General features: G+C 46.5%; 1 protein-coding gene across 5 annotated transcripts in view; it reads left to right on the top strand.

The window, feature by feature from the left end:
• LOC119966493 (enhancer of polycomb homolog 1-like) overlaps positions 1 to 25,687 on the top strand; it is a 282,112-nt gene that overhangs the window by 82,322 nt on the left and 174,103 nt on the right. The window contains exon 1 of one of the 5 annotated variants that reach the window (XR_005460782.1): positions 453 to 1,005. The exons of 2 other annotated variants lie outside the window; for them this stretch is intronic. Coding sequence is in view for 1 of the 3 variants with exons in the window: in XM_038798269.1 (XP_038654197.1) it covers positions 853 to 1,005 (153 nt within the window). In the remaining 2 variants the exon portion in view is untranslated. Of the gene's footprint in view, positions 1 to 452; positions 1,006 to 1,828; positions 1,849 to 25,687 lie in introns of those variants that run through there. 2 more of the 5 variants (XM_038798269.1, XM_038798272.1) reach the window with 2 other exon arrangements.

Genomic DNA, 25,687 nt, shown 5'->3' with positions numbered 1-25,687 from the left:
GTTGTGGCGTAGTTGAATTAGGAAGCGATCAGAAACGGGCAAAAGTGGAAGGGGAACTAAAAGAAATACGGTCGATCGTCATGATGATTGATTTATTTTAAAGGGAGCCAAAATCGCAGACTCTGATTTAAAGTGGAGTTTAAAAAAAAAAGAAACCTGTGGAGCCCATCTTTTTGCAAGGGGACAAAGCGGTGTGGAAGTATTTGAAAAGGGGGGGGGGGGGGGGGGCTTCGTCGTAATGGTGGTGGGAATGAGAACATTTGCACGGTGCGGCCGACGGCAGGGCGGTTGATTACGGCCAGACGGAAATCTGTAGCGGGAGCTGTTTGGCGAGCCGTTGGTGGGGGTGCCGAGCGGAGCGGCGAGAAATACCCTCCCTGCCAACCGACCGCCGGCCGGCCGTCTGGCTTGGCGAGGGGGGAGTGCGCTGCGCGCGCAGCCGGGCCGAGCCTCGTCCCTGTTGCTGTGCATTGTGGGATGGCTGGACTTTAATGACCGCCATGTTGGCCATGGCGTATTGAAGCCGACAAAAGGAACCTAAACGGACCGGGGGAAAAACCGCCTTTCTTCCGCTTCCAACCCCCGCTTTCTCTTCACGGAATGGAACTAGGATCTCCAGTCTCTCATCCATGATAGGTTCCGGGCGGCTCCGTGTAGGTTTTACCGGGTGTAGGCGTCAACATTTCATCGACGACTAAGAAAAAAAAAAGCGCATTATATATATATATATTTATATATTTCCTTTCAAATCCAATCCTCTCCCCTCCTATCTCTCTCTGCTCCCGCGGTGGTGTTTGGGTTTGTAATCCGCCGCGAACACGCACATACAAACCGAGGGGAGAGTCGAGAATAATGAGCAAACTGTCGTTTCGGGCAAGGGCGCTCGATGCATCGAAACCTCTGCCCGTGTATCGGTGCGAGGATTTGCCGGATCTGCACGAATATGCCTCCATCAACCGAGCGGTGCCCCAGATGCCCACGGGGATGGAGAAGGAGGAGGAATCGGTAGGTGCACGGGATTTGGGGGGGGGGGGGGGGGGGGGGTGTGGTGGATTGATTGTGTTTGTATGTGTTTTGAACATTTTTTTCAAAAAAGACCGTGTGTTGTATTTTGGGGCGGGTGGGCGAGGGGGAGTGGGGGCGATGTTCCCGTGTGCGCAGGTTGCGCGGACGCCATTACACGGCTGCAGCTCGCTTCCTCCCAAACATGGGGCCGGGCCGCGGAAACGCAACCTTCGGAGAGACGGGGGCCCCCGGAACCACCCACACTTTATCCCTCCGCTCGGGCGACGGCCCGCCGATGCTGCAGTTGTTGTTTTTCCTTTTATTTTTCGGTGGAGAAAAAAAAAACCCGACGGCGTTGAAGACCGTCGACTTCCTCGGCGGGGGAGGAAGGAGGAAACCGGGCGTTTAATTTTGTGAAGGAAAATATTTTTCACCCCCTTGGAGCACAAAAGGTCACGTGACTGGCGAGCCGGCCATTTTGTTGTGTTTCTCTGTCTCAGTCTCTGGGTTGGGCCCCGAGCTCAGCTCCAGCCGCTCCAGCGGCGGGGTGGCGCTAGAGAGCGGCAATGTGGGGGAGGGGAGGTGGGGGAATGGACAGCAAACACAACAGCAGACAAGTTTTTGTGTGTGTGTTGCTTTCCACTCGGAACAGTTTTCTCGTGTGTTGTTCGGGGGGCGTTTTCTTTTCGCATTGGTGCATAAGGGCTCTGTTGCAAAGCGGTACCACACTGATTGTGGCAACATCACTTTTTTAAAATCTCAACACGTACGCAAGTTTTTCATGACTTGTACAGTATCGAGTGTGGGCCTGAAGGGAGAATTCTGCATTGGCAATCTGCTACAGTTAAGTGTGTGCAGAAACGGTTAATGTTTACCCTGTTTCACATCTTTTCACGTGGGCCTTCAGTCGAAGGTTATGAATGACAGCTTTTCGTGTGACATACAACATTTATTTTCAAGCGATAAAGTGTAACTTGTTAGAATGCTAGAGGTTGAATGCCTACTGTTTTGGTGTGCTTGGACAATCTCTGTACAAGTTAGAACGCTGTCCGAACAGTTGGAGATGAAGCTGCTGAGGTGCAAAATGTTGTAGTATCTAAGATCCAATCATCGTAGTTTACATTTTTAAAAGAACACCAAGCTGTCAGCAAAGATGTGAGATTGAATTCTGTGCAATATAGTTTATATGAATATATGATGGTGTCTAAAATGTAACATATTTCTGGAACTTGGGGCATTAATATAAATCAGAGGCATTCATTATGTTGCGTTCATCATTGTTGTTTCTTCACTGTTCGAATGGATATAATCTAAACATTTACTGACGCTGAAATAAATATGCTGGATGTGCATCAGTCTAATAAAAATATGGATTATATATAAATCTTTGAATTACAGCAAAAATAAAAGCATTGCAACCTGTTGCCCATGAGAGATGTCAATTGTGGCTGACAAATTCTGTTTCATAATTTTATTAATGCAGATGGAGGCTATTTGGTTCATTCTTGCACTGGCTCTGTGATCAATTACTGTGGGCCACGCACCCCCAATAACTGCATATTCTTGCTTTTCAGAAAATAGCCTTAATTCTCTTTGAATGCCTCAATGCATTCCAGACCTGAACTCACTGAAAAAAGATTTCTCGTATTGTAGCTTCTTTTGTCAATTCCTTTAAATCTGTGCCCTTTCATTCTCAGTCCTTCCATGAGTGGAAACAGGTTTTCCGATCAACTCTGTCCAGGCACCTCCTGATCATAGAATCCCTACAGTGTGGAAGGAGGATATTCGGCCCATCAGGTCTATACTGACCTACAAAGAGAACTTTTTTTCTCTGCCCTTTCCAAGGCAGTATGCCCGTATTAATAAAGTCTAGGATACTGTCTGCTTAATTAACCACTCTCGGCAGTCCTGCCATCTTCGGTGATTTCTTTTTTAAACAAATTTAGAGTACCCAATTATTTTTTTCCAATTAAGGGGCAATTTAGTGTGGCCAATCCACCTAACCTATACATCTTTGGGCTGTGGGGGTGAAACCCACGCAGTCAAGGGAGAAATGTGCAAACTGCACGGACAGTAACCTAGGGCCGGGATTCAAACCCGGGTCCTCAGTGCTGTAGGCTGCAGTGCTAACCACTGTCATGTGCCGCCCATCTTCAGCGATTTCTACACACATACCCAAGTTCCTCTGCTCATGCATCATATCCCAGTTCTTCAACTGCTGAGTCTCCTTTCGAGTTTTTATTTTGTATTGTCTCCATGTTCTTCCTACCAAATTGAATCATCTGCTCGTTGATTGACTTCATCTGCCACTTGTCTGTCTGTTCCACCAATTTGTCCATGTGCTTTTTGAAGTTCTACACTATCCCCTCAGTTTGCAATGCATACTTAAATTTTGAAATTGGTGTGCCCGGTATTCAAAGGCCTAGGTCATAATAATCTTTATTGTCCAAAGTAGGCGTTCATTAACACTGCAATGAAGTTACTGTGAAAATCATTGTGAGGTCATTGCTCTTCTTGCATTTTATAATTGTTCTTTCCAAATACTTATCCAGTTCACTTTAAAAAAAAAATATATATATTTTTATTCTCCTGTTTCACATTTTCTCCCACCAACAGTAAACAATATGTCAATCCCTATAACAATAACAACGATCCCATTCTCCCATCAACCCCCAAACATCAGCCCGCATGTTTACAGAAACAAATGACAAAAAGGAATCCGGGATTAGCCATAGTCTCCCTTAATGCACATAGGCGCCGCCCCCCCCCCCCTCCTCCCCCCCCCCCCAAAAAAAAACTAATGTTCAATGTTATCCAGTTCTTGAAAGTGCATAATGAATAATGCCCATGACTTGTAGAACCCCTCCGTCTTTCCCCTCAGTTCAAACTTAACCTCACGGGTCAAGTATTCCAACAGGTCCCCCCCGCCATGCCAGGGCACAAGGTGGAGAGGCTGCTCTCCATCCCAGCAGGATCCGCCTTCGGGCGATCAACGAGGCGAAGGCTGCGATATCTGCCTCCGCACCCGTCTACTCCTTCAAAGAATTGGCTCATCCTCGCCCTCGTGAGGTCTGCTCTGTATACCACCTTCAGCTGTATCAGCCCCAACCTCGCACATGAGGTGGAGGCATTTACTCTCCGGAGCACCTCACACCAGAACCCCTCCTCCATATCCTCTCCCAACACTTCCTCCCACTTTGCTTTGATCCCTTTCAGTGGTGCCTTATCCTCTTCCAAAATAGCTCCATACACCGCTGACACTAACCCCCTCTCCAATCCCCTTGTCAGCACCTCCTCCAGCAATGTGGAGGCCGGTACCTCCAGGAAGCTCTGTATCTCCTTCCTGGCAAAATCTCGAATCTGCATGTATCTAAACATATTTCTCCCTGCTCCAGCCCATACTTCGCTTCCAGCTCCCTCAATCCTGCAAACTGACTCCTAAGAAACAAATCTTTTAGCGTCTTAATCCTCATCTCTTCCCATTTCTGAAAACTTCCATTGCACCTCCCTGGCTCAAATCTGTGGTTCCCCCGAATCGGCATTTCCCTTGACCCTGCCGCCAACCCAAAGTGTTGGCGAAACTGCCTCCAGATTTTCAATGAAACTATTTTTTCCGGACTCCCCGAGTATTTCCCGGAGCTATCGGGAATGGCGCTGTTGCTAGTGCTTTCAGTCCCGAACCCCTGCACAAACTCTCCTCCATTCTGACCCACTGGGAATCAACGCCTCTGACCAGCCCCGCGCCTTCCCCACATTCGCCACCCAGTAGTCGTATATCAGGTTCGGGAGACCCAAACCCCCTGCCTTCCTTCCCCTCTGTAGCAGTACCTTTCTCACTCTGGCCACCTTCCTTCCCCATATGAACGAGGTAATCCTTCCCTCAATCTCCCTGAAAAAAGCATTTGGCAGGAAAATCGGTAGGCATTGAAAAATAAACAGAAATCAAGGCAGCACATTCATTTTAACCGCCTGCACCCGACGCCAGTGACAGTGAGAGACCATCCCACCGTGCCAGATTGGCTTTCATTCTCCCCACCAAACTAGTGATATTACCTGCAAAGCCTTCCCCACTCCTGGGGAAACCTGCACCCCCAGATACCTAAAGTGAGTCCCGGCCTACGGAATGGCAGCCCCACCCACGGCCGAGACACCACAAAATACTCACTCTTGTCCAGGTTCAGCTTGTACCCCGAGGAAGACCTAAATACTTGCAGTAGCTCCAATATCCCCCCTGTTGACGCACTCTGTTCGGACATACAGCAGCAAGTCGTCGGCATATAAGGACACCCTATGCTCTATTCCTTTCCATGCTCCCGAACTTCTTAATGTGATGGCCAATGGCTCAATCGCAAGTGCAAACAGCAGTGGGGGACATGGGACATCCCTGTCTTGTCCCACGGTGGAGAGAAAAGTTCCACAGTGGAGAGAAAAGTATCTCGAGCTGATGTTGTTTGTGCGGACACTTGCCTTCGGCTCCTTACATAATCGCTTTACCCAGTTCACAAATCTTGGTCCAATCCCAAACCGTTCCAGACCTGCCAAGTACCCCCTTTCTACCCAGTCAAACGCCTTCTCGGCGTCCAATGCCACAACCACCTCTGTTTCTTTCCCTTCCACCAGTGCCATAACGACATTCAAAACCCTCCTAATGTTCGAAAAAAGCTGCCTCCCTCTCACCAACCCCGTCTGATCCTCATCTATCACCTTCGGGAGACACTCCTCCAGCCTACCCGCCAGTAACTTCGCCAATACTTTTGAGTCCACGTTCAGAAGTGATATGGGCCTAAACGACCTACACTCCGTCGGATCCTTATCTTTTTTTAGTAACAGTGAAATCGATGCCTGCCCCAAGGTTTGTGGCAACACCCCCTTCCCTATCGCCTCTTCAAACATCCCCAACATCAGGGGTGCCAGCTTATCCTTGAATATTTTATAATATTCCACCGGAAACCCATCCGGCCCTGCCACCTTCCCCGACTGCATCCTTCAGTTCACTTTTTAACTAAATGGTATAGTCTCACTTGGACTTAGGTGTTAAATTTGGCGGTCATAGATCTTGAGGTTTTTTTTTTAGCTTCTTCGTAAATGTTTATTTGTGCTTCGCTTCTGAAATAAGTTATATTCAAAATTAGTATATGTGATGGAATTAAATTATATTTTGCCAGCGCCTTCCAGTTTCAAGGCACGGTAAACAAATCGTATACAAGATGGTATAAATAGAAGCATTTCACTGATTTTGTTTGATCGATATTGTCCAGGGGCCAGGGAAAACACTCTTTGGTTTTGACCAGTCCATAGGATCTTTTATACTCATCTTTGTGATTCCTCTCTTGCATTTAAATCTGACGGTTGTGGATTTAAAATCTAGAATTTATAATTCATGGTGGCATTTCAATGCTGTATTAAGGGCGTGCCAGATCTTTCAGATTAAACCTCAAATCCGAATTCTACATGACCTCTTAAGGTAAACATAAAGAATTTCAAGGCATTATTCATGGAGGGCTGGGGATTTCTCCCAGCATTCTGGCCAATATTTATCCTTGGTTAACATCACTCAAAATAGCTGAATTGACTTTGGGGAATCCTGAGGCCATAAAAGATACTGTGCATATTATGAGGTGGGTAATCAGAACTTAAAATAATGCATCGTCAATAGTCTGCACTCTTTGTTTCTGCACTTAATTGTCAGTTGAGGTGGTACGCTCAAGTTTCTGGAGACTTTGTGACACAGGTAAACGTACTGCCATTGAGACATGTCTAACCAGGTGTAAGGTAATCTGGTCAGTCATTGCCCCCCCCCCCCCCCCCCCCCCCCCCCAGCAGACTTTCTTTAGTTTTCAATACATTAACAACCTGAAATGGGGCTCTGAATAAAAACTGAAACCAAACTAGTTGTTCATCAAACATGCATGTTGGTCAAATAAACCGATGATTAGATGACTTTATTTGGGGTATAGGATAAAAAAAATATTGCTTTTAATGTGCTGAAATAACCAATCTAAATTATTCATGCCTTCTCAACCTTGCCCCTCGTGGTGTTCCTCGGGTCAAATCACCACCGGTCAGCTTTCCCCCTCAAAAGGGGAAAGCAGCCTATGGTCATCTGGGACTATGGCGACTGTACTTTAATTCATCTGTTATATTAGCTGTTTAAAAATCAAGACAATTGGGCATAACGTTGCATTGGGAAATACTTCTGTAAATGTAAGGTAATTTTATTTGGAGTTTTGTTCCATTACTTAATGCTTTTATATATATTTTTACAAGCACCCAAAGTTTAGAAATCTGGATACTAGAGGAGCTGTTATTACTTAAGATGTGGCAATTCCATACAGATCTGTTTTTACAGGGAGAGCTAAATGATCCATAATAGAACCATGAGGTGCCTACATACTTCGGTTCAAAATGTTACATGTGAAAGATGTCTGTCACACAATAAACGTTAAAGTTCACGTTTCTGTTGAGGAATCTGCCATAATTAACACAGGACAACTATTAGAAACGGATTTGTTTAAATTGTGCTGGTACAGTTTCCAAAATTAATGCCAAAATATTTAGAGAAATGAATATAATGCTCTGCTCATTATGGGGTTGAGGATGATAGTTGGGCTAATGTATAGTTTTTTAACATTTGTTTGATAAACAGAAAAATTAGATATCTTGGTGAAAGTACTAGCTAACTTTTCTTGAAATTTGGAATCATCCCAATTTGCATGACTTAATTTTGGAATTGCTGCCTTTAGTATTTTTGTGGAGGTGTAGTCATCCATTTGTCCACAGTTTTGATTGTATTACAACACGGTAGCACAGTGGAGTCTACACGTTCTCCCCATGTCTGCGTGGGTTTCCTCCGGGTACTCCGGTTTCCTCCCACATTCCAAAAATGTCCAGGTTAGGTGTATTGTCCATGCTAAATTGCCCTTAGTGTCCAAAAAGTTTAGGTGCGGTTACTGGGTTACAGGATAGGGAGGAGGTGTGGGGTGTTTCCAAGGGTCGGTGCAGACTCGATGGGCCGAATAGCCTCCTGCACTGTAAATTCTATGTTTATAACTTAAAGTTGTGTGATATGCATCTTGCAAATGTAACATTTTGAACCACAATATGGGGACACTTCCATTGTTTTGGAATTGCATGAAGCCATATTTGGATTTCTTTCCATAGAGTGGTTCTGTTATGAATAATTTAGTTCCTCCTGTAAAAACAGATCTGTGTAGAATCTCCACAATCTCAACAGCTTGTACATTTCATTGGATTGTTAATTTTAAATATGCTTTCTGGTCATTTAGCCACTGGACATATTCAGAATTGTCACAAATGTTAAGGGCTGTTCCTTCAACATTTGCCAGGGCGAGGAATCTTCAAACATTTTCCTGCTCAAAACTACAGAATTGCTCCGCTAGATGTATTGAAACGTTTATAATGCTACTCGGTCTGGAAACGTTATAAATTCTTAAATGTTTAAGTTGAACACAAATGTTTTAAATGATTAAAGTAATCAAATCATTTTGCATCAAGATGCCATTAACATTTTACACTTCATGATTTTTGCTTTAATGCTTAGATGTCTCTGACTTCATTTATCCATCTGGGTGGAGTGTCTGGGGAGGGAGTAGAAATGTCATGGGCATTTCTATCTACTATTTACAAGTTGACAGACTGGTTTTGTGGACTTGTTGTGCATTTGAGCCTTTCATAGACAATAGCTTACAGCTAGATCAGTTCAAGATGGTTAAACACAGAGATTGGTGACTTCGGAGTTAGATTTTTGATCTTGAATATGTGAAGTGACTGCTGATGGAATTTATAAGCCATAAGGACAAAGGTTAATTGTAACTAATGGCCATGAACATTTTTCCAATCATTCTTTCAGAACTTTTCACTGGCAAACTGAATAGGGCATTAATGTTTGCTCTCAAGTACATTTTTGGAAATGTTTAATACAGTATTGATGTTAAAAGACCATAAGGGATGTCAGCGAACCATGAAGTCAGGTTTATCAGGAATGATATAATTGTGAATCAGTTGTTCAGTTTTGAAGATATGTATTTCACAAGTCATGTATAGACTGAAGTCCATTTCTTCCACGGCAGAACTCTCAAAGAGGAGGAAAATATGTTTTGGAATTGGTGTTTTTAAATTTGGGATGGGAAAAGTTTGAACGTATAAGGGAATAAAGTATTTTGCTGAATTTAGAATAGGTTGGCCAGACGCATCATTTTTCTGATTTCCCATCATGCCATCTTCTAAACTGTGCAGGTTACTCTGCAAGTACATAAGACACGCTGTGTAGTTGGTGCGGAAATAAGGAAGTGCTGGGGGCGCATTTTGATACTTTCAAAACACAGGTGGAGGAATAGTGGATCGGGGGACATTAAAAAAAAATTGCGTGCAGTTCTTAGCTTTTCGTTTGAAATTTTTAGACTTTGACTCATTTCCTTTAGGATTCAATGTTGCATACTATGGTTAATTCTGCATATGGGTGGCAATGCACGATGGAAGCAAAAATATGCTTGTACATGTGCACCTGTTGAAACATTGTGATGGCACTGAATTTAGCAAAGTTGACTGGGCAGCAGGTTTGTGATGCAGAGCAAGACCAATGCCCATACCGGCTGAGGTTATTCATGAAGGTCCACCTTCTCAACCTTGGCTGAGGTGTGGTCACCCACAAGTCAGTTCTCCGGGGAAAGTAACCTATGGTCATCTGGGACTATGGTCCCCATTACTGCACCAATATCTCACCCACGTGCTGTGTAGGTCAAATGTGATTCAAGTTTAGAAGATCAAAATCTACAATTTTACTTTATACATTTTGCATGTTGGCTGTTTATGAAATATTCACATGTTTTACAAATTCATAGAATCCCTATGGTGTAGAAGAAAGCCATTCAGTCCATCAAGTCTGCACCGACCTTCCTAACCACTGCCATCGTGCTGCCTATGGCGAATTCCTGTGACATAATTTAGCGTGTAATATTTCCTTGATTTTAAACCATGAAAGCGTATTTGGCTTTCTTGATCGTGAATTTGTTTCTTTTCAATTCATCAACATCTGTTCAAGTATTTGTATTGCAGTGATGCCTGATATTTTTGAAAGTTTATTCAAAAAGCCATCTATGGTTGAAGAGAATGGAAATATGTTTTAAGTTTGTCTATTGAGAAAAAGTTCACTGATTTTTGTTTTGGAAAGATTTAATGGCTCAAAATGGCACAATGTGCAGGCACTCAGGATTTTTTTGAAATTGTCCCCTAGTGGATGCCACTGCGTTCAATAAACCATTACTGCCCCCACCTTATGTTTGTGTGTGTATATATATATTTATTGAATTATTGATAAAAAGATTATACAATTTTATGTTTTATTTAGTGAAGAAGTGGCATCAAAGCACGACAGTGTGTCTACAATTTGGCACTGCCACATCTTTGCTCTTTCTCAAGTTATGTTGTGGAGAATAAGATGTTCTTAATATGGAGTATAAAAATACAATATTTCTCAGCTAGCATAGACGAGACGAATTGTAATAGATTTTAAATTTGATTTTTATTATGAAGTACTTTAGTCATTACAAAGGACATTTGTCTGAACTTCATTGTAAGCAAGTAGTTGTAGAGTTAGTATTTGGATTCGAATTGGAATGTTATTTCAGGATGAGGGAGGAGAAGTTGTAAAATAGTCCCAAAAAATTAATATAATTGGAAGGGAGGGAGAACCTTCATGTTCATGTTTATAGTGTGAGGAAATCTGCTGTCTACCTAAGTGATCTGGCCATTATTTTGTCCCAGAGAGTGGACTGTACTTCCAAAAATAATTCATTGACATTAAGGTGCTTTGGAGCTTCTGGAGGTTGCGAAAGGTGAGTTGCAATTTTCTTATGCAAACAGCAATGAGGTAATGAAAACATTGGATATATTTTGATGATGTTGCTAAGAAATAAGTATTGACCAGGGCACCACAAGAAGTCTCGGCTCGAGGAAAGACAAACAGGGCATTGATTACTATCTTCATTCAAGGAGAGCATTGATTAATATCTTCATTCAAAAGGCCTCCAACAAAAAGCAGAACACTTTCTCAGCACTGCATTTAAGCCTAGTTTGTCTCTCTGGAGTGTGGCTTAAAGTCAGAAGTGAGTGCTACTACCGAGCCAAGGTTGGCACCTTGGGAAAATTGACAAGTTTTCTATTTTTTCTTGCTAATTTGAATTACTGTTGCTCGTTTAATTTAATGCAGCATTTGTTAATCTTAATAGTCAGTGTCTTAGTGCCGTGTGTAATTATTGTTTGGTGCAGTGGGCCTGGTCTTCATGTTCTTATATCTAACCACCTTCCTAATGTAAGTAATGAAATTTCACAAGCCTGGTGATGAATGTACTATAGATGAAGGAAGACTCACTGGTCCACCGTATTGTGTGTTAATATGTTGTTTTCTAAGGAAATAATTATTTCGGTTCAAAATCTTGATTTCAGTATTGAGACATTGTAATTGCATTTTACGATGTAATAATTTGAGAATATTTAATATTTTGCTTTAAAATTTGATCCTGCCTGAATGAAACATCACAATATGAATAAGACAACCGAATAATTGCAAGGACTCATTAATACTGTAATATTATTCTTTATTGTCACAAGTCGGCTTACATTAACACTGCAATGAAGTTACTGTGAAAAGCCCCTAGTCGCCACATTCTGGCGCCTATTCGGTAACACAGGGAGAATTCGGAATGTCCAAATTATCTAATAGCACATCTTTCAGGATATCAAAAGCTATGTTTCTTATTATAGCTTAATATGTGCAGAATATTTGAGAGCTGAATGATTGCAAGCAGAGCTAGAGCAGAGAAGAAATGCAGGAGAGGCTTATGAATGGAGATTGTACACTCGTGCATAACCTGATGCAAAATGTAGGAGGGACAAGGTCAAGGCCTTGGTGGACTTGCAGATGAAAGTCAGTATTTTGAATGGTGTGTTTGAAGTTTTGTTTTGGATAAGTTACTATTTAGTGCAGAACTAGACTGTTGATCACTGTTGTGTTGCTTATGTTACCAACCTCAGACACTGAGTCCATAGATATTTCCAGCATTTTCTGTTTATATTGTTGCAATTGTTAAGTGGGGGTTAGATGGGACAATATTGTTGTTACCGTGTTTGATTTAAAGTTCTGAACTGGACCAAAGGAACTGTGAGGTTGTGCATGGATGTATTTGGCCTGAGCAACGAGTCACAGAGGATGATAGACTTGGGGGCAGGGATGTAAATTTGCTGATATCTTGAGGTCTTGCTCTTCCATGAATGAACCATTTGACTTGAAAAAATACAGCTTGGTCAGACTTGTATGTAAATAATGAACCAAAGGGTATGGATGAAAATTGGGCTACAGCTTGAACTGTAACATAGATGAAGTGACCACATGAGGAGAAGTAATTTCATCAGAGGAGTTAACTATGTTGGAACAGGTAAGAGTATAACAGTGATATCCATACCATGGAGATGACCTCCTGAAATGACCGTCATTAAATGTGATTGCTGCAACCAGATTTTGTCCTGAGTAGTTTTCGTGGCTAGGGGACTCGGAAGCAGAAATAGAGGTAGCTAAAGATTTGGTTCTGATTGTCTTCAAAAACAGTAAAGTGCCATGATGCACGCTGATGCTGAGTTGACGAGATTATATGCAATCCAAGGTGCACTTATTTTGGTATTGTATTTGAGATGTTTGATTGCTGTTGACTTGTGCAGGGGGTGTTGTAATCAAGACTTGCTCCAGTTACTTGAGCACATAATTTAGACTTGACAATTCCATGCATTAATGGGTGACTGCTCCCATGGGTGATGCATTAATGGGTGACTAGGGCAGCAGGGTAGCATGGTGGTTAGCATAAATGCTTCACAGCTCCAGGGTCCCAGGTTCGATTCCCAGCTGGGTCACTGTCTGTGTGGAGTCTGCACGTCCTCCCCCTGTGTGCGTGGGTTTCCTCCGGGTGCTCCGGTTTCCTCCCACAGTCCAAAGATGTGCAGGTTAGGTGGATTGGCCATGCTAAATTGCCCGTAGTGTCCTAATAAAAGTAAGGTTAAGGGGGGGGTTGTTGGGTTACGGGTATAGGGTGGATACGTGGGTTTGAGTAGGGTGATCATGGCTCGGCACAACATTGAGGGCCGAAGGGCCTGTTCTGTACTGTACTGTTCTATGTTCTATGCTCCCTATCTTTTATATAAGACATTAAATTGAGACCCTGGTTGTCTTCCCTCCCAAGCAGAAATAAATGACCGTAATAGCGCTACGTAAAGAAGAACAGGGTTGGGGGAGCTTTATTTACTCCTCACCCCACGTCATTTGGGTGAAAAAATGACATTGCATTGATTCTGGCATGGTGCTCTGTAGATTGGCTGTCGTGTCTTCCTATTTTACTTGGCTTAAACTTTCGCCGTCCCCCAAAGGGCTTTTCATAGTAACTTCATTGCAGTGTTAATGTAAGCCTACTTGTGACAATAATTGGGCAGCACGGTAGCATGGTGGTTAGCATAAATGCTTCACAGCTCCAGGGTCCCAGGTTCGATTCCCGGCTGGGTCACTATCTGTGCGGAGTCTGCACGTCCTCCCCGTGTGTGCGTGGGTTTCCTCCGGGTGCTCCGGTTTCCTCCCACAGTCCAAAGATGTGCGGGTTAGGTGGATTGGCCATGCTAAATTGCCCGTAGTGTACTAAAAAGTAAGGTTAAGGGGGGTGTTGTTGGATTACGGCTATAGGGTGGATACGTGGGTTTGAGTAGGGTGATCATTGCTAGGCACAACATCGAGGGCCGAAGGGCCTGTTCTGTGCTGTACTGTTCTATGTTCTATAAAAATTATTATAAATTGCAGATTAGCACTGTTCAGATTGACAAACTTTCAAGTATAACCCCTTCCCTGCATATCCTCTACTAAACATGCAAGTTGCTCCTTCCACCTTCCATATTAGCACATTTCAACAGTGCCATGTTTCCTTTGACGTCCTTCTCCCACCTGAACAGAATTGGCATTTTAAAGTGTCACTTGAGCCCAAGTCAGCTAACTATTTGGAGTCTGCTTATACATTCTCCAATTTTGCTTGAGGTTAATAGCTTGCTTACTATCCAGAACATATTTTAAACATACTTGTGTTTTTCTTTTAAATAATATGAAGACAATTTAATTGCTTGTCCAAGGCTTCCCAGCCCCTCTTTGAATGGAAGCTCACTTTGTTAGATTTATTGACAGTTTAGCCCATTTAGAATATTAAAAATGTTGACGAGTCCAGAAAATCATCCAAACCAGTTGTGGTGTTCGTGCTCATTTTCTGTTTTGCTTTTTTCGTTATTCAGGAGCAACTAAGAGGCAAAATGGTAAATTAATTGCATACAGCTTTATTTATTAAAGTTATGGACTTAGAATCCTGAAGTTTTATTGTATTGGACCTGGCAATTCCAATGCTAAAGCACCAGCCTGGTTAGGACTTTAGTGAATGTGATATAGGAGTTGGATTGCCTGGTGCATTTGTCCCAGTTTGAAATCAATAGATTATTCTGGGCCAATAGTCGCCAGAGAATTCAGAAGAAACGTCTTTACCCAAAGAGTTCTGATGATGTGGAGCTCACTCCCTCTGAGTAATTGAAGCAAATAGTATAAATGCATTTAATGGGATCTAGACTAGCATATAAAGGAAAAGGGAATAGAGGGTTACGATGGTAGATTTAGATGAGGAAAGATTGGAAGATGCTCAAGTGCCGCATAAACACTGGCATGGACTAGTTGGGATGAATGACTTCTTTGTGTATATATCCTACGCAATTTTTTGTTTTCTTTAGAAAAATAGTATACTGTACCCTGAAACTTTCATTACAATGAGAGGGTAAGACAGAAAGAGAAGATGAAATGTGAAAGCCATAATATGGTGTACGATTAGGTCAGTAGTTCTACCGTCTCTCAAATTGTGCCAGAAGGAGCATATAGCTGAGAGAATCACCGTGGACATTTGCGAAAGATGAGAGTAGATGTCATTTCTTGATTTCAATTGTGTAAGGGAGTAGAATAGGGAACAGATATTCTTTTAAATACATATTTCAGAAGTCTGAGGAAGATGCTGCTAAACAATTGACTTCTGACGGTGCTGAGGGCCCGGGTTCAATCCCAGCCCCAGGTCAATGTCCATGTGGAGTTTGCACATTCTCCCTGTGTCTGTGTGGGTCTCACCCCCACAATCCAAACATGTGCAAGATAGGTAGATTGACCATGCTAAATTGCCCCTTAATTGGGGAAAAAATTAATTGGATACTCTAAATTTATTTTAAAAAACAATTGGCGAGGCATGCTCTTGTAGCTCTAAATTTCAATTGCATGTACAGTATATTAAAGCTGTACATTTTTTTCTGGATTATAGAACACCTTATAAAATATAGTTTAAGACGAGGTATGTACTTAAAAAAAGATGCAAGCCATGATAGTGAAAAATATTGCTGAGAGGAGATGCTGCTGAAACCTTTTATCTTGCGCATATCAGGACAAGCGCAAGAACACCAAATTTCAAAATGTTACAATACTTTATACTACAGGAGAAAAGAGTGCTGATTGGTTGACAAATCTACTCTAGGTAGGCATTGCCGTAGAGAAACCAACAGAACTATAGTTGCTACAAGCTCTTGGGTAATTCCGAAAAGACCGGAACGCAAAATTTTGCAGATGAATGAATGAATGTCTCCTAGCAAGTTTAACTGAGCCAGGTTAAAAATCTGACTGTTAAATTTCTTGTTAGTGTAACTGTTGGTGTACTTGGGATTGCTTGGCAAGTGCTGCCCAATTGTGAAATTGCATCTAACAGGCATTTTGTTATGCAGGGGCCTATTCTCTCCAAGGAAAAGAATATGTTCAAGCCTTGCCCCCTTTTTTTTGAGCCTATGGTTCCCCATTGTTTTCTTCATGGCAACATCTCTGCCAATCGTGGATTTGCTTTCCTCTTGTGGTATAAGTTGTGATCATTTGGTATTTTTGTTTGTCCTGATTGAGTACAAAATAAAATGTTTTGGTAACATGTCTTCTCTTCAGCATTATTCAAGTTCCCTACTACCAAGTGACTGCATGAAAAATATTGTGGGAATACAATCCTCTTAATGTTTTCCATCATCCCACTGCAAGTTAGCATTCCATTGTGTTGTAAGCCTGTAGTATTTTGAGTGACCAAGTACATGTTTGCAATGCTTGCTTAATATGCCATTTTGGTCATGTTTCCTATTGTCTGATTCTATGCAATGTTCAAGTATATCATCTTAAAAACATTGTATTTGTATGTGTTTCTGGTTGATGTGATGCATCAAGTGTGTTAACATATTGGGTGGTCTTTAATGGCCAGTCTGCTTGTCACCTCTTGCTTTCAACTCGGCGCTGGTTCAGAGAATAACTATTACGGAAATAGAGCAGTGTCTGAAAACCTCTCCTATCACTGACTTGTAATGCCTCCTGGTGGTGACGTGTGACTGGATACTTTGCGGACCCATGCTAATCTAATTCTCAGCACTGAGGGACTGTACCTTCTAGGAGACCTCCATGCAAGGGCGGGTGCCAACTACACAGCTTGGCCAATGTGCATAGGGCACCAGGGATTTGGCAAGATGAGTTTTTACCATTTATTCTGCTGCTAACAACTACATCCAAACCCTGGCATACCACAAGGTGTCCTGGAGACACACAAGATCATGCCCTACTAGTGGCACCAGCTAGATCTCCCAGATATATCTCCTTCAACAGTGACCTCACTACTTGTAGCCCCGACTGTGACACTGACCACTTCTTGGTGTGTAACAAGGTCAGGGCTCAGCGAAGGAAACCATATCACTTCAAGAAAAAATGTCATCCTCTGATTAGTATGTGCACCACTGACCCAGAAAGGACCCAGGAGTTCCTCAACATCTTCGTTCAGGCTCCAATGGACAACAATGACCAATGCCAGAGAGTGGTGTCAATGAGGGATCATGTGCACAACACCATCTATAACTGCACTTGTTGCATACTGGAAACATTCCCATAACAGCCTCCCCGAACAGGCGCTGGAATGTAGCGACTAGGGGCGTTTCACAGTAACTTCATTTGAAACCTACTTGTGACAATAAACGATTTTCATTTTTCAAAAGAGGAAATATGAATTGCTTGAATCTTATTGGACTTGAATTGGAGACTGTTACTGCAACCAAGACGAAACCCCTCATGAACTACAAGCGAGTCCCTGGCAAAGAAAACCTGGATACGGTCAGAGCTTGAAGAACCCAGCCTAATCAGACTGCTCATCACTGAACCAGTTAAAAGTGGTTGAAACTCTGCAGCAGCATGCAATCGACCACTGAATCAAGGGATGTATGAAGGAATCACCGAAGTAACAGCAGCAGCAATCAAATCACCCCCTTGCAGACAAAGCCAGGGGTGGTCATCAATTAACTTAGCTGATGGAAAGGTGGGTGCAGCTACTAGAGATCTATGCAATAGAGGATGTTACTGAAGAAGCTCAGCAGCATTATAGACTTTCCTGTCATGGATGAACTGAAGTTAGAGCTCACTATAGTAGAGCTCAAGGCCATTGGCCATCTTGCCAGTGATAAAGCCGCAGGAATTCATGACTTGCCATGTGAAAATCATTACTGCTGCAACATCTCCATGAACTGAGTCTCTGAAAGATTTGTGCCTCAAGACGTGTGGTGCAATAATATAATCTTTTACAAGCAAAACGTTAACGGCAGTGACTGTAAAAGTTGCCGAGGTATCTCCTGGTTAAGTATTGTGGGGAAGGGCATTGCTCTGACTAGATTGCACACCCTGACAGCACTTGATCCAGTTTGTGTAGCCTCCAAGCTGACATTTGATATGATTCTTTCATTGCAGCAGTTGCAGGTGAAATGTCACAAAAGTGCAGACAACCTATATTGCCTTTACAGACCTCCCCAAGGCCTTCGATCACGCTAGCAGACAGCTTCGTAGTCTGCCCGCCTGGGCTTCTGTGCATAATTTCGTCTTTCATTAGAGCAAGCTGTTTTTGTCGGTTGCAATGGAACGATATCAGACACTTTCAAGATTGGCAGTAGGGTAAAGCGGTGCTACCTCCTGTGTCAGATACTGGACCCAGACGCCAAACATTTGTTAGGATGCCGAACAAGAATCCCAAACAATTTGTAAAACTGATCAGTTGACTCTTACCAATGCGTATTTTTTATGTTTAAAAAAAACATTAATTTAAGCACAGAATTAACACATTAACATCAAAGAAAATGGCGTTATTAGGAGTTAAACCGTTCTTAAGCATTTTTTAAAAAAAAATAATTTTTATTCAAATTTTTGCATATCAACAACAAAAAGACATTTTTTTAAAACAGAAAGAACAGTGTCTCCCCCCGTGCATACCCAGCGGAAGAGATAAACTAACACCCATCATTCCCCCAAAACATCTGCCCGTCCCTTCGATAGACAGGACAGAACCCCCCCCCCCCCCCCCCCCCCCCCCCCCCAAGCATGCACAGAGGAGGAAATGAATTAATGCCCAACATTGGCACAGAACAACTATGCCCATCCCTTTAGTACAAAATATCCCCCCCCCCCCCCCCCCCCCCCCCGTATACCCAGCGGAGGAGATAAACTAACACCCATCATTCCCCCAAAACATCTGCCCGTCGCTTCAATAGACAGGACAGAACCCCCCCCCCCCCCCGCATGCACAGAAGAGGAAATGAATTAATGCCCAACATTGGCACAGAACAACTATGCCCGTCCCTTTAGTACAAAAGAACAAAATGTCCCCCCCCCCGGTTGCTGCTGCTGCCTGCCTGTTTCTATCGTTCTGCCAGGAAGTCCAGGAATGGCTGCCACCTCCTGAAAAACCCCTGCACTGATTCCCTTGGGGTAAATTTCACCTCTAGCTTGAGAAATCCTGCCATGTCGTAGACCCAGGCCTCCACGCTTGGGGGCCTCGCGTCCTTCCACTGAAGAAGAATCCTCCGCCGGCTACCAGGGACGCAAAGCCAGAACACCTGCCTCTTTCGCTTCCTGCACTCCCGGCTCCTCCGCAACCCCAAATATGGCGAGCCCCCAGCCCGGATTGACCCTGGATCCTACCACCTTCGACAACGTCCCTGCCACGCCCTTCCAAAATTCCCCCAATGCTGGACATGCCCAGAACATATGGGCATGATTTGCAGGGCTCCCAGAACACCTAATACACCTGTCCTCACTTCCAAAGAACCGGCTCATCCTTGTCCCGGTCATGTGAGCCCTGTGCAGCACCTTAAACTGTGTGAGGCCAAGCCTCGCACAAGAAGAGGATGAGTTCATCCTCCCCAGGGCGTCCGCCCACATCCCCTCCTCACCCAGCTCCTCCTCCCATTTACTCTTCAACTCCTCAACAGAGGCCTCGTCCATCTCCTGCATCACTTGGTACGCCGCTGAGATCCTCCCCTCCCCAACCCACACCCCCGAGAGCACCCTGTCCTGGACCCCACGCGGCGGCAGCAGAGGGAACCCTGCCGCCTGACAAACACCCTCACCTGCATGTACCGAAAGGCGTTCCCTGGGGGGAGCCCGAACTTCCTCTCCAGCTCACTCAGGCTCGCAAATTTCCCGTCTATAAACAGCTCCCCCAACCTCCTGATACCTGCCCTGTGCCAACTCAGGAATCCGCCATCAATTCTCCCCTGAACAAACCGGTGGTTCCCCCGTATCGGGGATCCCATCGAGGCTCCCACCTCCCCCCTGTGCCGCCTACATTGCCGCCAAATTTTGAGGGTAGCCACCACCACCGGACTCATGGTATACCTCGTTGGAGGGAACGGCAGTGGCGCCGTCCCCAGCGCCTCCAGGCTCGTGCCCACACAGGACGCCATCTCCATCCTCTTCCATGCTGCCCCCTCCCCCTCCATCACCCACTTACGCACCATCGCTGCACTGGCAGCCCAATAGTACCCACAGAAGTTAGGCAGCGCCAGCCCCCCTATCCCTGCCCCACTCCAAGAACACCCTTGGGGTCCCATGTGCCCACACAAACCCCGTAATGCTCCTGTTAACCCGTCTGAAAAAGGCCTTCGGGATAAGGATGGGGAGGCACTGAAACAGGAACAGAAATCTTGGAAGCACCGTCATCTTGACTGACTGCACCCTACCCGCCAGAGACAGCGGCAACATGTCCCACCTCTTAAACTCCTCCTCCATTTGCTCCACCAGTCTTGTAAGGTTAAGCTTATGCAGGGCCCCCCAGCTCCTGGCCACCTGCACCCCCAGGTACCTAAAGCTCCTCTCCGCCCTTTTCAATGGAAGCCCACCAATCCCCCCCCCCCCCCTTCCTTCCTGGTCCCCCGGGTGTGCCACAAACAGCTCACTCTTCCCAAAGTTGAGCTTGTACCCCGAAAAGTCCCCAAATTCCCGGAGAATCCTCATCACCTCTGGCATTCCCCCCACCTGGTCCGCCACATACAACAATAGGTCATCTGCATAGAGCAACACTCGGTGCTCCTCCCCACCCCGCACCAGCCCCTTCCAGTTGCGCCATAGCCAGGGGCTCAATTGCCAGCGCAAAAAGTAGGGGGGGGCAAGTTACACCCCTGCCTCGTCCCTCGGTGTAACCGAAAATACTCCAACCTCCTATTCGTGGCCACGCTCGCCATCGGGGCCTCATATAACAGCCCCACCCAACTGACAAACCCCTCCCCAAACCTGAACCTTTCCAGCACCTCCCACAAGTACCTCCATTCAACCCTATCAAAGACCTCCGCTTCCAGTGCCACCACTCTCTCCGCCTCCCCTTCTACCGCCGGCGTCATTATAACATTCAACAGCCTCCGTATGTTAGTGTTCAGCTGCCTCCCCCGTTTGATCCTCATGGATAACCTGCGGCACACAGTCCTCTATCCTCGTGGCTAAGATCTTTGCCGACAGCTTTGCGTCCACATTCAAGAGTGAGGTCGGACTGTACGACCCACACTGCTGGGGATCCTTGTCCCGCTTAAGAATCAGGGAGATCAGCGCCCGAGACATCGTCGGGGGCAAAGCCCCCCCCCCCCCCCCCCCCCCTTTGCCTCGTTAATGGTCCTAACCAACAGGGGGCCCAACAGGTCTGCATACATCTTATAAAATTCAACCGGGAACCCATCCGGCCCCGGTGCCTTCCCCGACTGCATGTTCCCTATCCCTTTAATCAGCTCAACTGGCGCCCCAGCCCCTCCACCTGTCCCTCCTCCACCCTCGGGAATCTCAGCCGATCCAAAAAGCGCCCCATCCCCCCCCCCCCCCCCCCCCCCTCCACCGGGGGTTCGGACTGATACAGTTTATCGTAGAAGTCCCTGAAGACCCCATTGATGTCTACCCCCCTCGCACCATATTTCCTCCCCGATCCTTAACTCCACCAATGTCCCTAGCCGCGTCCCGCTTACGGAGCTGGTGTGCCAGCATCCTGCTTGCCTTCTCCCCATATTCATACACCGCACTCTGTGCCTTCCTCCACTGAGCTTCCGCTTTTCTGGTGGTCAACAAGTCAAACTCAGCCTGAAGGTCCACCCAGTGCGGGGCGTGGTCAGAAATGGCTACCGCCGAATATTCAGCATCTTCCACCCTCGCAATCAGCGCCCTACTCAGAACGAAAAAATCAATCCGGGAGTAAGCCTTATGCACATGGGAGAAGTATGAAAATTCCCTGGCCCTTGGCCTCACAAACCTCCATGGGTCCACCCCTCCCATCTGGTCCATAAACCCCCTCAACACCTTATCTGGAATCCGGGCCAACATGCGCCGCATGAAACCTACATCGCCCCAATTCGGTGCGTATACATTGACGAGCACCACCCGCTCCCCTTGCAGCTTGCCACTCGCCATCACATACCTCCCGCCATTGTCTGCCACCACATTCGACGCCACGAACGACACCCTCTTCCCCACCAGGATCGCCCCCCCCCCCCCCCCGATTTTTTGCATCCAGCCCCGAATGAAACACCTGGCCTACCCATCCCTTCCTCAATCGAACCTGATCCGCCACCTTCAGGTGCGTCTCATGAAGCATGGCCACATCCGACTTCAGCCCATTCAGGTTCGCGAACACGCGGGCCCGTTTAACCAGCCCATTCAGTCCCCTCACATTCCAGGTGATCAGCCGGATCAGGGGACCACCTACCCCCCCTTCCCCGTCAACTAGCCATCACCCTTCCGTAATCCGCCACGTGCCCGCGCCTCCCGCTCAGCCTGTTCCCCACAGCAGCAAACCCCCATCCCGAACCCTTTTACCTGCTCCAGCTCCTTCACCACTTCAGCAGCAACCCGGTACACCCCCCCCCCCCCCCCCCAAAAGCTAGGGCCCCCCTAGCTGCGTAACCCCTTCTATTGTACTTCTGTAAGCCAGCCGACTCCTGCTGACCCCGGCTGCTCCCGCCACCCCAAAGACCCTCCCCATTGCAACACAACCTCCCCCCCCCCCGGCCAAGTGACGGTCCTGCCCACTACTCCTCTGGCGCAGGGGGGAAAAAAACGCCCGCGCTACCCTCCCAAACCCCCCCCCCCCCCCTGACCCAAAAGGCGGGCACATGACCCAACAGGACCGCAAACACCTCCCAACCGGTGAAGGAAAATAAAAATCCAAACAAAACAAACGCCCAAGTAAACAGGTAACAGTCCCAAAAAGCAGAACGGCAAAAAACCAACATCATCCAACAGAACCGATAAAACGAAAGGATACCATGGAGGACATAACCTCCGGGCTGTGTACAACGTTCCCCAGTCCTCAGTTCAAGTCCAGCTTCTCTGCCTGGACAAAAGACCAGGCCTCCTCTGGGGAGACAAAATATAGCTGGCGGTCTTTATAAGTGACCCACAGGCGTGCCGGCTGTAGCGGTCGACAAAGCGGTGAAAACGGACCAGCACCGCCCGAGGCGGCTCATTTGGCCTGGGTTTCCTCAGCAGCACCCGATGGGCATCCTCCAGCTGTAAGGGTCCCTGGAATGACCTCGCACCCATTAGCGTGTTCAGCATCATAGCCACATAGGCCCCCAAATCCAAACCTTCCAGCCCCTCTGGGAGGCCCAGAATCCACAGGTTCTTCCGACAGGCCCGGTTCTCCATCTCCAGGCTCGCTGACCACTTCTCATGGAGCGCCTCGTGCGACTCCACCTTCACTGCCAGGCCCAGAAGTTGATCTTCACTCTCCGAGGTCTTTTGTTGAAGCTCTCGGATCTCCGCACCCTGAGCCGTCTGGGTCGCCATGAGCGTGTCCAGGGAGGCCTTAAACGGCTCCAGAATCTCTGCCTTCAGCTCCTTAAAGGAGTGCTGAAGCAGCTCCTACTGCTCCCGTGCCCACTGCTGCCACGCTGCTGCTTCCCCGCCCGCCGCCATCTTGCCTTTCCTGCCTCTCATCTTTTTCTGCTCCAAAGCCAATTTTCTGACCGCTCCACTCCTAGTCCAGGCCATCTTCCGGTGGAGAATCTGAGAAGGAGTGTTCCCAAACGGGGAAAAGTCCAAACAGCACCACTACGGACCCTTAAAAGAGCCCCAAAGTCTGCAAATAGTGGGAGCCACTGAATGTGGGGCTTAGCGCCACATCACCGCAACCTGATGTCAATCCCTGCTTCTTCAATGGCCTTGGTGAGATCTTTTCACAGTTCTTCCCTCTGCTGCTAGAATTCAGCTTTCATAAAGGCCCTCAAGTCAGCTTGAGGCCTCTAAGCTGGCCCTTCCCCCGCCTGCATGCTTGCAGAGGCTTTTGTCTGCTGCTGCTTCAGCCAAATCTTGCACTGTTTCTGAGGCTCTGATAACCAAGAAACATACCATTCCTGGGGGAAAGTACTCCTCCAACATTCACCTACGCCTTTTCATCGAAATTATAACCCGTGTTGCTTAAAAAAGAGCTCTTTTCTGTAACCTTGGGCAGGAGCTGCCTCTGTGTGACCACTCCATGGTGCACACCGGAAGTCCCAACCGTTCTTTTTAAAAAATAATTTTTATTGAAAAATTTTGATTTTATACAACATTGACGCACCTTAGTAAAATACCGAAAATAACAATAATATTAACAATCATATACATTCGCCCCATCCCCATGAACAACCCAGCATTTTAACAACAACGCAAATTAACACACTATAAAGTTACAGAATATACACTACAATAATGCACCCTTGCTGCTGCTATTGACCAAGTTACCTATCTCTGAGCCAGGAAGTCCAGAAAAGGCTCCCATCGTTTATAGAACCCTTGTATTGATCCTCTCAGGGCAAATTTGACCGTTTCCAATTTTATAAATCCTGCCATGTCACTGATCCAGGTCTCCACGCTTGGGGGCCTTGCATCCTTCCATTGTAACAGAATCCTTCGACGGGCTACTAGGCACGCAAAGGCCAGGACACCGGCCTCTTTCGCCTCCTGCACTCCCGGCTCTACCTCAACTCCAAAAATCGCGAGTCCCCACCCTGGTTTGGCCCTGGATCCAACCACCCTCGACACCGTCCCCGCCACCCCCTTCCAGAATTCTTCCAGTGCTGGGCATGCCCAGAACATATGGGCGTGGTTCGCAGGACTCCCCGAACATCTGGTGCACCTGTCCTCACCCCCGAAGAACTTACTCATCCTAGTCCCGGACATGTGGGCCCGGTGCAGCACCTTAAATTGGATGAGACTAAGCCTCGCACATGAGGAGGAAGAGTTTACTCTCTCCAAGGCCTCCGCCCAAGTCCCGTCCTCTATCTGCTCCCCTAGTTCCTCCTCTCATTTAGCCTTCAGCTCCTCCACTGACGACTCCTCCACCTCCTGCATTACCTTATAGATGTCAGACACCTTCCCCTCTCCGACCCACACCCCCGAAAGCACTCTGTCCATCGTCCCCTGCGAGGGCAGCAAAGGGAATCCCTCTACCTGTCGCCTAGCAAACGCCTTTACCTGCAGGTATCTGAACATGTTCCCTTGGGGAAGGCCAAATTTATCTTCCAGTTCCCCCAGGCCCGCAAACCTCCCGCCAATAAACGGGTCCCTCAATTTGCTGATGCCCGCCCTTTGCCACTCCCTGAATCCCCCATCCGTGTTCCCCGGGATGAACCGATCGTTGCCACCCAGTGGAGCCTCCATCGAGCCCCCTGTTTCCCCCCGATGCCGTCTCCACTGTCCCCAGATTCTTAGGGTCGCCGCCACCACCGGGCTCATGGTAAACCTCTTGGGGGAGAGCGGTAACAGTGCCGTTACCATGGCACCCAGACTCGTACCTCTACATGACGCCATCTCCATTCTTTTCCACGCCGCCCCTCCCCCCTCCATCACCCATTTACACATTGGCTGCCCAATAGTACCCCAGAAGGTTGGGCAGCGCCAGCCCGCCTCTATCCCTTCCTCGCTCCAGGAACACCCTCCTCACTCTCGGAGTCCCATGTGCCCATACAAAGATCAGAATACTGCCGGTCACTCTCCTAAAGAAGGCCCTGGGGATAAATATGGGCAGGCACTGAAAGAGGAACAAGAACCTCGGAAGCACTGTCGTTTTGACGGACTGTACCCTCCCCGCCAACGACAATGGCAGCATGTCCCACCTCCTGAACTCCTCCTCCATCTGATCTACCAGTCTGGTAAAGTTATGCTTGTGGAGAGTCCCCCAGGCCCTGGCCACTTGCACCCCCAGGTACCTAAAGCTCTCCCCTGCCCGCCTAAGCGGGAGCCTACCAATTCCATCCTCCTGGTCTCCAG

The sequence above is a fragment of the Scyliorhinus canicula genome, chromosome 5, assembly GCF_902713615.1.
Source record: "Scyliorhinus canicula chromosome 5, sScyCan1.1, whole genome shotgun sequence".
In the NCBI taxonomy this organism is placed as follows: Eukaryota; Metazoa; Chordata; class Chondrichthyes; order Carcharhiniformes; family Scyliorhinidae; genus Scyliorhinus; species Scyliorhinus canicula.
The sequence above is the reverse complement of the archived record's forward strand: the minus strand, read 5'-3'. Positions and strand labels throughout refer to the sequence as shown.